This window comes from Mastigoproctus giganteus, chromosome 4 (genome assembly GCF_048544385.1).
Source record: "Mastigoproctus giganteus isolate SK-2022 chromosome 4, ASM4854438v1, whole genome shotgun sequence".
Classification (NCBI taxonomy): Eukaryota; Metazoa; Arthropoda; class Arachnida; order Uropygi; family Thelyphonidae; genus Mastigoproctus; species Mastigoproctus giganteus.
This window is the reverse complement of record NC_143578.1, coordinates 235176794-235190808: the sequence shown is the minus strand read 5'-3', so window position 1 is coordinate 235190808 and position 14015 is coordinate 235176794. Positions and strand designations below refer to the sequence as shown.

Sequence of the window (14015 nt, the reverse complement as noted above, 5' to 3'; positions counted from 1 at the left end):
AGCTGTAAAAATGTACCTTTGATTACATTTTACCTAGTTGTACAGATGGAAATTCCTGAAGTAATGCACAAAAAATAGATTTAATTCCACACAGTGAAAGTAAAATTTCACAAGTATGTACCCAAACATATTTTGAGCAGTTTGAGCTAAGTTTAGTGAATAACTGATAATGCTGAAAGAGAAAAATGTCACCCTTTTCTGCATGAGTAAAAAGTATTAAACGGCATTATCCCAAAATATGGCTTCTTTCTCTCTTCACAGCAAGTACACACAAAAACAGTTAGTTTAGAAATGGGGGAATTATCTCTATAATGTCTTGTAGAACACCTCAGTGCTGATACTCTCCATTGTTGAATAACTATACAAATAGATTACATGTATTCCACTATATTCCTCATAGACAAAATCAATGATCCAATGCACCATGGAATCGGAGGCCCACGGACCCCAAAATACATCGAATCACCAATCCTAATCTTTCAGCGAGAGAATACAATACGTTCATATTTTAAAAACAATTTAAATGCTTTGAAACCAAATAAATAATGAATCCATACTTTTAATACTTTAAAAACTAATATTAAAACATAAAAAACATTAAGACTCCTCTGAAACATTGGGAAGCTAAATCTGTAATCTATTAATTAAATACAAAAACAGTATACCATTTGTTTTAATGTACAGCTCGTATACATCATGTTGCATGACTATTATGGCAGCAAAAACAAAATTCAGTGATCTTTATTATACAGAAAACAGAGAACAACTGCATATGCTTCATATATATCCCTTAAGATGAATTGGTTAGTTTTTTTTTTACCTTCCAGTGGAAAAATAATTTTTCTCTGAAACACATTGTCATTCTCTCTCTCTCTCTCTCTCTCTCTCTCTCTCTCTCTCTCACACACACACACACACACACATACTGAGCACATTTAATTTAGCAATCACAGTGTATTTAGTGATGTGAACAAAATGGATTACATGTGCACCTGTAGTATCAATTAGAAGGTTAGAAGTATGCGAATTTTCTATGATTCTGTATACAGCTCTGGAGGAAGTGAGTAAAAATGTAAAATTTAAAGGTGACATATACTGTATAACGATACTACATACAGCTACATTGATAGTAGCTATCAATAAACTAACATTTATTTAATGTCAGTAAAGCGTCTCCTCAGTTTTTTTTCAAAAATTTATAAACATGGTATATTTTTACAGTACTCATTAAGCATTGTAGAAAACCCTCAGGCATTGGGATAATTAAAGTTTATTACATACACCAAATGTCTTGCATATAAGTACCGTAAAAATGTAGCATATTTTTACAGTAGAAATTTTGTAGAAAATAAAACTCAAGCATCAGGATAATTAAACTTAAGTTCCTTGCTGTATATGCAAGGAACTTAAGTTTAATTATCCTGATGCTTGAGTTTTATTTTCTACAAAATTTCTACTGTAAAAATATGCTACATTTTTACACTAAATGCTAAAAATTAACAAGAAACGGATATATACAGCTACATTATAACTTGGTGTGTTCTGAACACCTATATGAACATACAGAAGCTTAGTGGTTCATATCACTTGCTTACCAGTTAAATAGCTTAGTGGTTCATATCAGGAAAATTTCCAGTAATAAAAACTCATATTCTGATTATTATCTCTCCATTAGTGTCTAATCTCAAAAGTTCCAGCAATTTACTTCAAGGATATAGAAATAAAATTGCTGGAAACAAAAAAAGTAATGAAAATAAAAACTCAAAATAAAATCATATCTTGATATCTAAGAAAGATAAACAAGTAATTTTTATTTAATAAAAATGTAAAGTAATAATAGTGTGAAACTTAATACTAAAAGCTCTGATTTAAAGGAAATTAAAAACACCGTTACACAACGTGATAGAGTTTTAAATGTTTAATGAATTGAATCACGTCGATTTACACTTAATAATCTCACAATGTTTCGAAGCTCAACGAAACCTGTCATTAGGTTATAGCAGAAGTAAAAACACAATACAAATCAAAATAGTAACTGTCAGGTTACAACAGGATCGCACGGTTCAGCCGAGCCTTGAAATGTTAAAGTATTAAGAGAATAAATTGATGTGTACAACAAACATTTAAAAAAATACCTCTATCATGTGGTGTAAATTTCCTTAAAAAGTGTTTTTAATTTCTTTTAAATTGTAGTTAATGGCTAAACTTTCCCTCTTAATTAACATTAAAAGCTCTAATAAAAATCTTGTGATGTTATATGATTAAAGAGTAACATAGTACATATCATAAAAAGTGTTTTTTTCCTGAATTAAAAAAAATAATAAAAACATATCAATTGTTAACAATAATGGTGTCCACAATTTTTTCGATTTTCTTTTAAATATAAATAAATTTCAGTAACAATACTTTTTATAATTTTTAATTCAAACAAGTTACCAGTTAATTTCATTTTGGAACCAAAACTATTTAATTCAACACACTACTTAATAAAAAATGTAACATAGTCATATATACTATTCTATGTAAAAACATTTAGAGAGCTCTAAAAATATTTCTTGGCTAAATGCTAAGAGTATGAAAGAGTCGATTTATGCATGGGTACTGCACAAACATCATTTCTACTACCCAGGTAGTATTAATGCATCGTTTTAATTAAATCTCGTATTGTGAATACCTTCACAATGAGTGGCCGAGGTATTGCACTGCTTGGAATAAGTAACACTTCACCAGTGGAGAAGACTAATGTTACCTATTCTCGGCGGATACCACTACCCAGACAGCACTGTTTCGAAGCTTGCTGGCTTACTCATCGGTGGGTGAGCAGGCACTCTGTTGTTGCAATAGCGACAACCCAATTATGAAGTTATACTTCATAACTGGGTTGTCATTCACAATATGAAGTACAATTAAACGATGCATTCATAATACCTGGGTAGTAGAAATGATGTACGTGCAGTACTCATGCATAAACCAATTCCTTCATACTCTTAGCATTTAGCCAAGAAATATTTTTAGATTAAACCACGCACACCATCAAGCATCTCTAATATTGTGGAATTATACTTCATAACTGGGTTGTCACTATTGCACCACCGATGAGTAAGCCAACAAGCTTCAAAATGGTGCCGTCTGGGTGGTGGTATCTGCCGAAAATAAGTAACATTAGTCTTCTTCACTGGTGAAGTGTTACTTATTCTAAGCAGTGCAATACTTCGCCCATTCATTGTGAATGGTATTCACAATATGAGATATAATTAAATAATGCATTCATACTAGCTAGGTAGTAGAAATGATGTATGTGCAATACCCATGCACAAACCAACTCCATTTAGAGAGCTTGCCTAAATCTGCCATAATACAAAATGCGTAAAAATATTAGATACTAACTGTACAATAATTCAGATGATTGAGGTCCAAGAAATGTTTAATGCTTTTTGAAGTCTCTGATATGAAACGAAATCTGAACAAATCCAGCTCCTGAGTGATAAACCACCTCCGAAGTTCTTCTCTAGTAAAATAAAAATTTTAATATATTAATTTTTCACCATTACTATCTTATTTTATAATTTTATTACAAACAACAGAATTAATCAAGTTTTAAATTAATATTATTAATATACATTGTTGGTTTTCATACAAAAGCAACTAAGGATAGGCTATGAGTTTCCAGTTGTTTATTACATGTACAGTCTGTCCTCGTATAGCACGATAGTTGTGTTCCTAGAAACCCTCGTGCAATGCAAAATCGTACAATATAAACAACAGGCCCTATGGGAAAAGTGGGGTTAGGTGCCGACCACCCAAGATTGAACACATTTTTGGAACCAAAACATTACCAAACACAATAAATAATCGGGTAATTTTAATCGTTATAAAATACGTAAGTATTTTATAACGATTAAAATACGTAATAAAAAATATAATATATTTTTTATTATAATATAATAAAAAATAAATATTTTTTATTATTTATTATAATAAAGTATTTTTAGTATTTTTTAATACTAAAAAAGTACTTTTTACGAATAAAAGACGTATTTTATTCATAAAAAATTTATTATATTAAATAAAATAGTGGTAATAAAATACTTATGTATTTTATAATACGTAAGTCGTAATAAAATGCTTACGTATTTTATTACGACTATTACATAATAAAATATTGCTAATGCTTTTGCTTCTATCGTAAGCAAACTTGTTTTTTGTTTGATTTTCTATCCAAACAGATGACAGCCATTCCATCTCTTCCAATTCCTTGTGTCTTAATCTAATGGATTTTAATTACACTTTGAGTTGTTCCCGCTATGAAAGTTGTTTTTCTTTTCTCCGCATTCTTTGTAATTCTCGGCGTTGCCTCATTTAGGTCTGTAGCACATGCAATATCACATGGTCTTTCATTTCGCTCAAAGCGTTTCACAATTTCATATTTTTTTCTCTATCGACAGAGGCGGACTGGCCATAAGCCTTACCCGGGAAATGCCGGTGGGACAAAGGCCGGTGTGATTTTGGCCATAAACCGTAGTATGAGGCCACTATAAATTTTCCCGGGTAAGAATTTTTGACCCAGTCCGCCTCTGTTTATCGATATTGCTTTTTTTTTTCTCTCTCTGAATCTGCAGTGTCTTCGCCAGGACGCTTCATTTTCAGACCTTTTAAGTATTTTACTAATTTTTAGGGAATAAAGCGCAATTACAAAACGAGGAGGCACGCTTAATACACATAAACAATGCTGCGCGCGTATAGCAAATGAATAAACAACACCGTAAAGGCCGAGATACACTATTAACACCCCACATTTTACTAAAGCACATTTCTGGGGGTTACTACCATAAAACAATAAAAACAATTTCCAGTTTCGTTTCTGCTAGTGGAATCTGTTATAAACTGGTAGTAAACTCCATCTAATTGCGTTTATATCGATAGCTGGAATTCTGTTGGTTTTTACGTTATTATGGTGAAATGTGTTTCCCCTTCACTGATATAAAACACATAAATACATTTTCAGAATCTTCATTCCTATCGTGTTGCGTTCGGTCGGGGTGATTCCGTGTTCGACTGCCATTTCTTGTAAACACAAAGGCGAATCGTGCATAAGCGAATTCGGTTCGTGTTATATAAGATATCGTTCCCCTATTTATAAATCGTGTATGATCGAATTCGTGTAATGTAAACACGTATTATACGAGGACCAACTGTATTCCATGACAAGTCTGTTGGATGAAAATCCCAAATTTTCGAGGAAGAAACTGTGCAACTCTTGCTTGAGACTGATTAACTCTGCCACAATGTAAAAAAGCACTCATAAAAAATCCTCCTCTCTTGATAAGATTTGAACCAATGTCTTTTCCACAAGGTGTAGAACAGGGGTTGGTAACCTTTTTGAGTGAAGAGCCATTTTTGATCTAATTAAAAAAAAGAGAGGAATCCAAAGTGCCGCACTTCAGCTCAAGCTGGGGGAGTTTAAGAAATGGAATAGAGTGGGAAGGTATTTTATTAAAAAATATATATTTTTTGAAATATTATTTATTAATAATATTTCTAATTAATGTTACTTTTGCTGCTGAACTTGTTGAGCGAGTCTCTCAACATCAGGGAAATATGCTGTAATTTTCATCTTTAAACGTGCATAGAGACTCTCATTGTTCAGACGGTTTCTTGATTTATTTTTAATGTTCGAAAATATTTGCCTGCAGAAATTCGTCAAACCAAAAACTGAGAGAAGTCCAAATGCAAATATTTTCAAATTTATATATGTGTCAGGTAAGCTACACCATGCATCGAATACAATCTGGTCTTACTTTTTGAACTCATCTATCGGCACCCATTTATGTAGAATTGCAAGTGCAGCCTTTTGCCTCTCCAAATCCTCAATTTCAGTTTTAAGGCATTTTATTAGTCTTGCACTCCACATTTTCCTTGATTTTTAAGTCCTCTAATTCAATTTAAACTTTGCTTCATGTGGGCTAAAAGTTAAAGAGCCGCAGGTTGCCGACCCTTGGTGTAGAAAACAGCAACTGAAACCCCTGGTGTAGAAGAACACTGTGCTACTCACAAAGGTTTATTTAACCATTTGCCTTTAGCACTTTTGACCCCATATGCATGCATATGAAAAAATTAGCAAAACCTAATTCAAAATTGTTCATATTTTTTAATGCCTCCTTTATTTTCAATGTTTTCTGAACTAATTTTTAAAATTAAAACACCCTTTAGTTCTGTCATCAAGCAAAATGCAAATAAAAAAAATCAGCATGCTTCAACAAATGTGTGCAACTGGACATCAGCCTATCAATAACGGTGCACATGCTTCAGCAGTTTGATTCCAGACAATGCTTCAATGTCACAAAGACAGTGAGCACAATCAATTGAAGAAAAGCATACGTCAGTAAAGCCAGCTCACTAATAATAAACGTACTTGACAGAATGCTACTCAAACATGGGTACAGTTATATTTAAGTTAATATCTGAATTTTCCTAACTGTGCAATAATTAAAAGAGATTTCTGGAATTTTCAGTAGGGAAATAATAAAAAAAAATAAAAAATTCAAAAACAGCTATCAGAGTTCCAGCTGTGTGGAGGAGGGAGTAGGAAATATTGTCTGGGGTCTCACTGATCCTATAAGCCCAACACTGCTTTTTTTTTCTCAGTGGGAAATTTGTTCCCTATTCTTGGTTTAGTCTAAAAACATCATTGGTGTACTTCTGAAACAACGTAAACCATTTTATTTGAGAGAAAAAACAAGCAAATGCAATGGTTGTATGTGATGATTGCTTTTCAATAGGCACGTTTAGTTGTATTGAACAGTTAGCTGTGCAAGGGTAGTAGTGTTGTGTCTTCTCTTGCAAATAATGACAAAACAAATAACATTCAAAAGAAGAATTTAAAAAAAAAAAAAAAAAATTAGGGAAAGTTTTAAAAAATTTATAGAAGTTTAAGGGAAAAAAAATAAATTCATTATCAGGAATTAAAAAAAGAGAAAATGAAACAGAATTAGATATTTTGGTGCTTAATCTTGCAATTTTGGCTGTTTGTTATCAAACATCAGATATAATTAACTTCAACAACATTGTATGGCTGCTGCTGTAATTTTCACATATGAAAGGTAACAATGTAACTAAAGACAACAACAGCAGATTCAAATCATTTAAATCTTATAACAAAATAGCAGATACATACCACACAAATAATTTACAGCATTCTACATTGTTTGTATGAGAGAGTAGGCAGTGCAGTTGCGAAAGAGAGCCAATATGTTATTTAAATGTTATTCATAAACTCAATGTGCCCTCCCTAAACCACAATACAAGCTTGGAACTTACATATTAAATTAGAATGAACACTCAATTTCAGCACATGCATTATGTATTCTCCTTTTGAGATCGTCTGAATTATCAGTAGGTGATTCATACACTTTTGCTTTAGTGAAATGTCAAAAGTAAAAATCTAAGAGGGTGAGAATGGGAGGATGTGGTGACCAAGACACATCTCCCCCCCCCCCATATCCTATACACTGGCCTGTAAATATGCAATGTACCCACTGTTGTACTATTATAATTTTGTGGAGTGGAATACCATCAAGCTGGAACCAAAGATGTTGTCAGGTTTTGATGTTTACAGAACTTTTTAACCAGTCAAAACCATATTTTGTCTGTCAATGCACCGCACCATCAAGAAATCCAGGCCAAAACACTTCACGAATAGGATCCCATTAGCAGGAATTGCCCCTGTTAGTGAAGCCATTTTGAGTGAAGGTGGCCTCATCACTCCACAGTATATTGTTATGGAAAGTGGGATTTTCTTCTACCTTGGTTAACAGAAAATTACAAAACTGCAAGCATTTTATCATCACCTTCGTGCAAACCTTTTTTACAAAAACAAATGACAGGGACATTATTTCATTTATTCCTTTGAAGGATCCTCCAAATCTGCATGCACTTGATCCCAGGTGGAAGAAGCTGAACACTGCTAGTTGAATGCAACATGAAAAAAGCCACATCTTCTTCATGAACATGTTCCAAATTCTGGACACATTTGTATCCTTTTCTATGTATTGTGCTTCTATTTAGCATAAAGCTATTTACAACATGCATAATTGTGGTATGTGATAGCTGCAGCCTCTGCAGATGTCCTCAGAAAATAAACTTGCTGCTGCAAGTTTATTGCTAGAGTTATATATGCATACCACAATTATGAGTATATAACTAGCATTCAGCCATATGATAATATCATAAATAGCTTTTGGAAAACATGCTTTCATACGATTTTACAAATGTGCATGTTAACTAAACATAATGAATAATGTGCAGTTCAATCAGTTTATGTGCCTCAGCCAACACTGAGATGTAAATTTCAAGCTTTTGCTGCACTCCAGTGTGTATTCTGGATTTTGCTAGCCAATTGAAGGGTCAATTCATGTCCATATTTGCATAAAATTCTGTACTGCAAGATATAGAATTTCCAGTGGCCATTCCCAGTGGACTGACAAGAACTTGGCAATTCACAAGACACTGAAACCAACAATCCTCCCACCACATTTAAATCAAATGGTGGCTCTTTATTTTGTATTGTGGTTTCAAAACTATACCATTTAAATTATTACTTGATGTGCCATTCTTTCCTAAAAACAATGTAGAATGCTATAAATTATTTGGGTGGCATGTATCTAACTCAAAATAACCTAATGTAGTTTAACTTAACAAAACAATTATGTTTTTAAATGGAAGTTTTACTCCTGTACACCAATTGGACAAAACAGATTATTAAGTTGTTGTTATTTGGTTTTTAGGAGCATTAGCAACTAAGGCCATATTGCTCCAGGGATATGCGGTGGTCATTCCCTGACCTTTCCGCATTCTCCGTATTTGGTGGTCACGGGCTCGAACCCCGGTCTAATCAAGAAGCGTGTGCTATGCACTCCTGCTCCTGCCCACCTGGCTACGGAGGCACCAGATTATTCAGAGTTTGGTACATGTTTGCTAATAGAGACCACCAACCAATGAAGAGCCAGTAAACATGCCCACAAAACTGTCCTGGCAGTGTCTTAGAATTTTAAATGTATAGTGGATTTACTTTTTTTTGCTACAATTTAAAAAGGTTAACAACTTTTGTTGAAACACAGATAACAGTATCTGTCTCCAAGCTGAACATAAACCTGCACCTGAAATTCAAAAATTTGGCTCTCACTCTTCAGCAAGAGATAAAAAATCTCTGTGATCGAAATCTAACACAGAAAAATTGACAAATTATCTGATTATAACATTCTTGTTCAAAACCAATTTACATAAGATCATCTAAGAGCACATCCCTAGTGTACTGTAAATTTGTAGATTTGCTAAGACTCACAAAAAATGTAAACTACTACTCAAAACCACTGAAATCAGAAGTCTATAACATAATTACCAATATTAACATAAGGTCTATTAAATTATATAATTTCAGAACTTTTATCATAAATAATTGACATCAATAAAAATGAACATTCCTATTATAATAAACATTAAATAAATTTAAATGCTCAAGGCATAATATATTATGAGTTTAAAATACACTATAAAATATCAGGGTAAACACCATAGTGAACTCATAATGAAAAACTATGTAAGTAGTGTAAAGGCATCAATTTAATTGTATCTCATATTGTGACTACCTTCAACAATGAGTTATCATGTATTGCACTACCTCGAATAAGTATCGCTTCACTAATAGAGAAGACTATTTTACTTATTCTCAGTGGGCACCACCACCACCCAGACGACACTGTTTCAAGGCTTATTAGCCTATCCTCAGTTTTAGATACCCTGGTGTTGCAATCATGCCGACCCAGTTGTGAAGTTATTCCCACAATATGAGAGAACTGGATCGGCATGATTGCAACACCGGGGTACCTGCCCACCCACCGAGGATAGGCCAATAAGCCTTGAAATGGTGCCATCTGGGTGGTGGTGCCCACTGAAAATAAGTAACAATAGTCTTCTCTATTAGTGAAGCGATACTTATTCGAGGTAGTGCAATACATGGTAACTCATTGTTGAAGGTAGTCACAATATGAGATACAATTAAATTGATGCCTTTACACTACACTACTTACAAAGTTTTTCATTATGAGTTCTATGGAATATTTATGCCGACATTTTATAATAATATTAAAGATACAACCAAACACTTACGTTTTACAATAAGCCAAGCGCAATATGAAGTGTGAAATATGGTCTTTTCTGCGATCATCATAAGTCTGGTCACTGATCTCTTGATCTCCTGACTACATAAATAAAATATTTCAAAATCATCAACTTAATCCAACTATAAAAAGAAAATAACATGACACATAAATGAAACGTTTCATGCGTTTTGATTTAAAATAATTTAAATATATATATATATAAAATCCCCACCTCAAAAATTTTAATGTAACATTACATTATTTAAAACTTAAATAAAATATATTTTTACAACACAAAACAACATTAAAAAAAAAGTATAAGGCAAATAACTTAGGAGGTCATTAATATAATAAAAACATGTAAAGTAGGAATAGCATGCAATTTATTTTAACTGCAGCTTTATTATATGAATAGTTCTTTGCTAATGGAGAATTATAAACAGGAGTTTATTATACAATATATACACAACACCTACTGTTTTAATAAATGATCCTAAATCTTGTTTACGGAGATCTTTTTTCAGGGCCTCTTTATAATCGTTAGATGTCTTAATATATTTCTGCCCGATTCTCTCAACTGTACGCAAAACTACAAAAAAAATACAAACACGCATGTACCTACAGACATATAATACATAAACATTCTGTGAAACAGGCAGCTTTGGGCAAGTATAATTATCAAATCCATAAAAGCTACTGGCATATCAATGATAAATACATTAGTAATAATTGTGAATTAACAGGTAATATGAACAACAATAAGTGGCTGATGCAAAAGGGTCAGTTTTTAACCTTCTGTCACCCATGTTCGCAATTTAACAAAGGTGCTACATGGCATCTGCTAGACACCCCTTTTCTGTTTGAATTATAAAAAATTAATGTTTATCTTTTTAACTGATCTATTCATTGCGATTTGCTGAACTCAACTAAAAAACATCAAACAAAAATAAACAAGAGAAACCAATAATAATAATCAGGACGTACTCAGACCTAAGACAGGAAGTGAAATATATGTGGCATAGGGAACAAGTAATAACCATCCCAATCATCATGTCAACCTCTGGCATGGGCCTAAGAGACTCCATAAGACCCTATCAACAATAAGCCTCCTAGAGAACACTTACATAGAATCCTCAACCAACAGTAACAATAATAATAATAGTAGTAACTGGATGCAACCAACCACCTCCATGCACTTGGTACCAGTGCTCATCACGTGACGGAAAAATCATAAAAAAAATAAAAAGGGAAAAAAAATTTTTTTTTATGTAATAATAATAATAAAGATTTTATTTTATTTTTTAGAATTTAATGTCACTCATCCCCCGGATTGAAACACAGATGCCCAAATGGTATCTTGCTGAAGCAACACAAACATCTGTATTTTTGTTGGCTGTTCACATGCAATGCGGAACAAAAAAAAATCAATATCTCATAATTCATAGTACATCAAAATGAAAACAAAAAATACTGTATAATGAGTTAGAGAAAACTGGTAGGAAAGGTACACAGGAGGATCTGATTTCATTTAGGTACACAGGAGGAAAGGTACACACGAGGATCTGATTTCATTTACAAAAAAATTAAAAGCGGCATCTCTCTCTCAGATGCCATATTAGCAGCAGAAGGTTAATACAGATGTTGAAGGTGTGCAAAATGGATTACTCCAAAGTTGTATATATGTACCCTCAACAAGAACTTCATATTACACGATCCTTGGTCTTTACCAACTAAGAAAAAAATGAGCCATTCAGGTTTCAACAAGATAGTGCACACCCACACACATAAAATGCATTATTTCAGCATTCCCCCATGCACAGCTAAATTAAATGGGCATTTTCTTCCTTTATTCCCCTCTTCACACAGGCACTGTATGTACAACTCTATGACGCAATCACTAATTTAAAATGCAATTTTTGTTTCATTATTGTTAGAAATGTAAACTATAAAATTTTCTTTGGTACATGCAACTCTAGTTTAATATCATTTGCGAGTTACCTCTAATTTAGATCCTTCAGCTACATAAAGTCTGAGTTCTTATATAAAGGTCATTCAAATGCAACAGAATTTTGGCATAAATGGTTGAGATATGCATAGAAAGAATATTCTTCATATGCAGAACAGATAATGAACCCTCCAGGACTAGTGTGCAAGCATGTGTGGGCCACTTGATATGAGGTAAGAATAGCAGTGTAGTCTGCATGCTACAAAATGTAATCAAAAAGTTTGGAGACTGAATCAATGTTTAGGAAATGATGAAACTTCTGAAGGATTTATAAATTTTTTGAAGTTAAACTTTGATAGAAGATTTTCATCATTTGAAATGTTTGACAGAAACCTGCCATGAAAAAAAAAAAAAAAAAGCTATGGGGAGAGCAATTTCTTAGTTTCAAAAACAGTGCTCAACCTTCTGAATGAATTCGAAATTTCAGATCCAAGAAGGATCTTGACATTTCTCCACAAGACAGGCAGAAAAACTTTCCAAATTGTATTAACATATACATAGATTAACTGTTATCAACTTATACCTAAGTTCATATTTGTATGAAATAAATTTATTAATCACTATATTTTTACTTGATTAGACATGCCCTATAACTGTATTTTTCCATAATGGATGTATAAAGAATTAAAATATATCATATAAGGTGTGTGGTGCACTGCATGTTTACTAGCCGATCTGTATGTTGTGGAGGCCAAAAAAACAGAACTCACAAGGAAAACCGTAATTCCTTTTGAGGTCCTGTCTCCGAACCAGTTCAAACGAGTGTGAAAAGTGCCGAACCCACTATACCGTCTCTGAAGTTTTCGGACAGGGTAATGTACAAAAAACACATTAACATCAATACCATTGGCTTCATTACATCCATAAAAAAATAATCAATATCAACCGCAAAAGCTAACTATTCTAAATACAGTCAGTACCTTTAAGTCTCTGAATGGCAAACCTCTCAAACTCCTCTAAGCTAACGTTATCTGTAGGAGGACAAATATACAACTGCAACGTATGAGGATAAAGTCCTTCTTTCCTTTCTCCTGTCAGCTTCACTGCTTTTTTCTTCTTAAAACCTATAATTTCCATGTTGCAATCTAACTATATAGATTGGTACCTGTTCTGTTTGACTAATAACCCACATAAACTGTCCACTGCATTACATTACCAAATTCATGTACCTTTACAAAAATACAAAATTAAATAAGATACTTCGGTTGGCATGCTTTTATACTACCTATTGAATAATTCGATGCACAAAATCAGAAAATAATATAACTACATAATCTCCATTACACTAGTTAAAATATAACACAACTAGTCTTTCTAGGCTATACTCTGTAGATATACACAACAACATGTGTGTTTCCCGCCTTTGGATAAAAGAACAATCCCTATCTTAAAAATATTAAATCCCCGATAAAATACTTATTCTTCCCTTAATGTTCCTCAAAAGCAGAGGCCAGTAAAAATAACATTTATAGTTGGAGTAATGCGTTCTGAAACATTTCAGTCCTGTACCTCTTCTTTGTGCAAAGCCTTTCTGTGTTTACTTGAAGATCGTTGTACATCTTAATGGTGTTAGAAGAAAAAAATCGCTGAAGGCTTCCCACCTGCGTGAGCGCGCTACTGAGTGGAGGGGATGGTGTCCTATTCGCCCACCATTGCGTCATGCGGGGCCGAGTCAGCAGGTAGTCAGTTTTCTGAGAATCGAGTCTCCTGGTCAGCGGTTTTGCAAGCGTGAGAATGTTCTTGGTGACAATTATGTGAGACCAAGGGCGTGACATCCAAGTTGGCATATAAAACAGCCCTTGAGGTTGTAAATGGCTGCGTAGTGATCCTGTTTCACCATCTCAGCATCTAGT

General features: G+C 33.3%; 1 protein-coding gene across 1 annotated transcript in view; it reads right to left on the bottom strand.

The window, feature by feature from the left end:
• Positions 1–13261, bottom strand: part of Prim2 (DNA primase subunit 2) — a 65441-nt gene extending 52180 nt beyond the window's left edge. Inside the window, exons 1-4 of the mRNA XM_090372511.1 lie at positions 13083–13261; positions 10634–10746; positions 10165–10256; positions 3388–3508 (exon numbers count right to left, since the gene is read on the bottom strand). Coding sequence (XP_090228637.1) covers positions 3388–3508; positions 10165–10256; positions 10634–10746; positions 13083–13239 — 483 coding nt within the window. The 5' untranslated portion in view covers positions 13240–13261. The remainder of the gene's footprint in view (positions 1–3387; positions 3509–10164; positions 10257–10633; positions 10747–13082) is intronic.
• Positions 13262–14015: the final 754 nt, after the last annotated feature.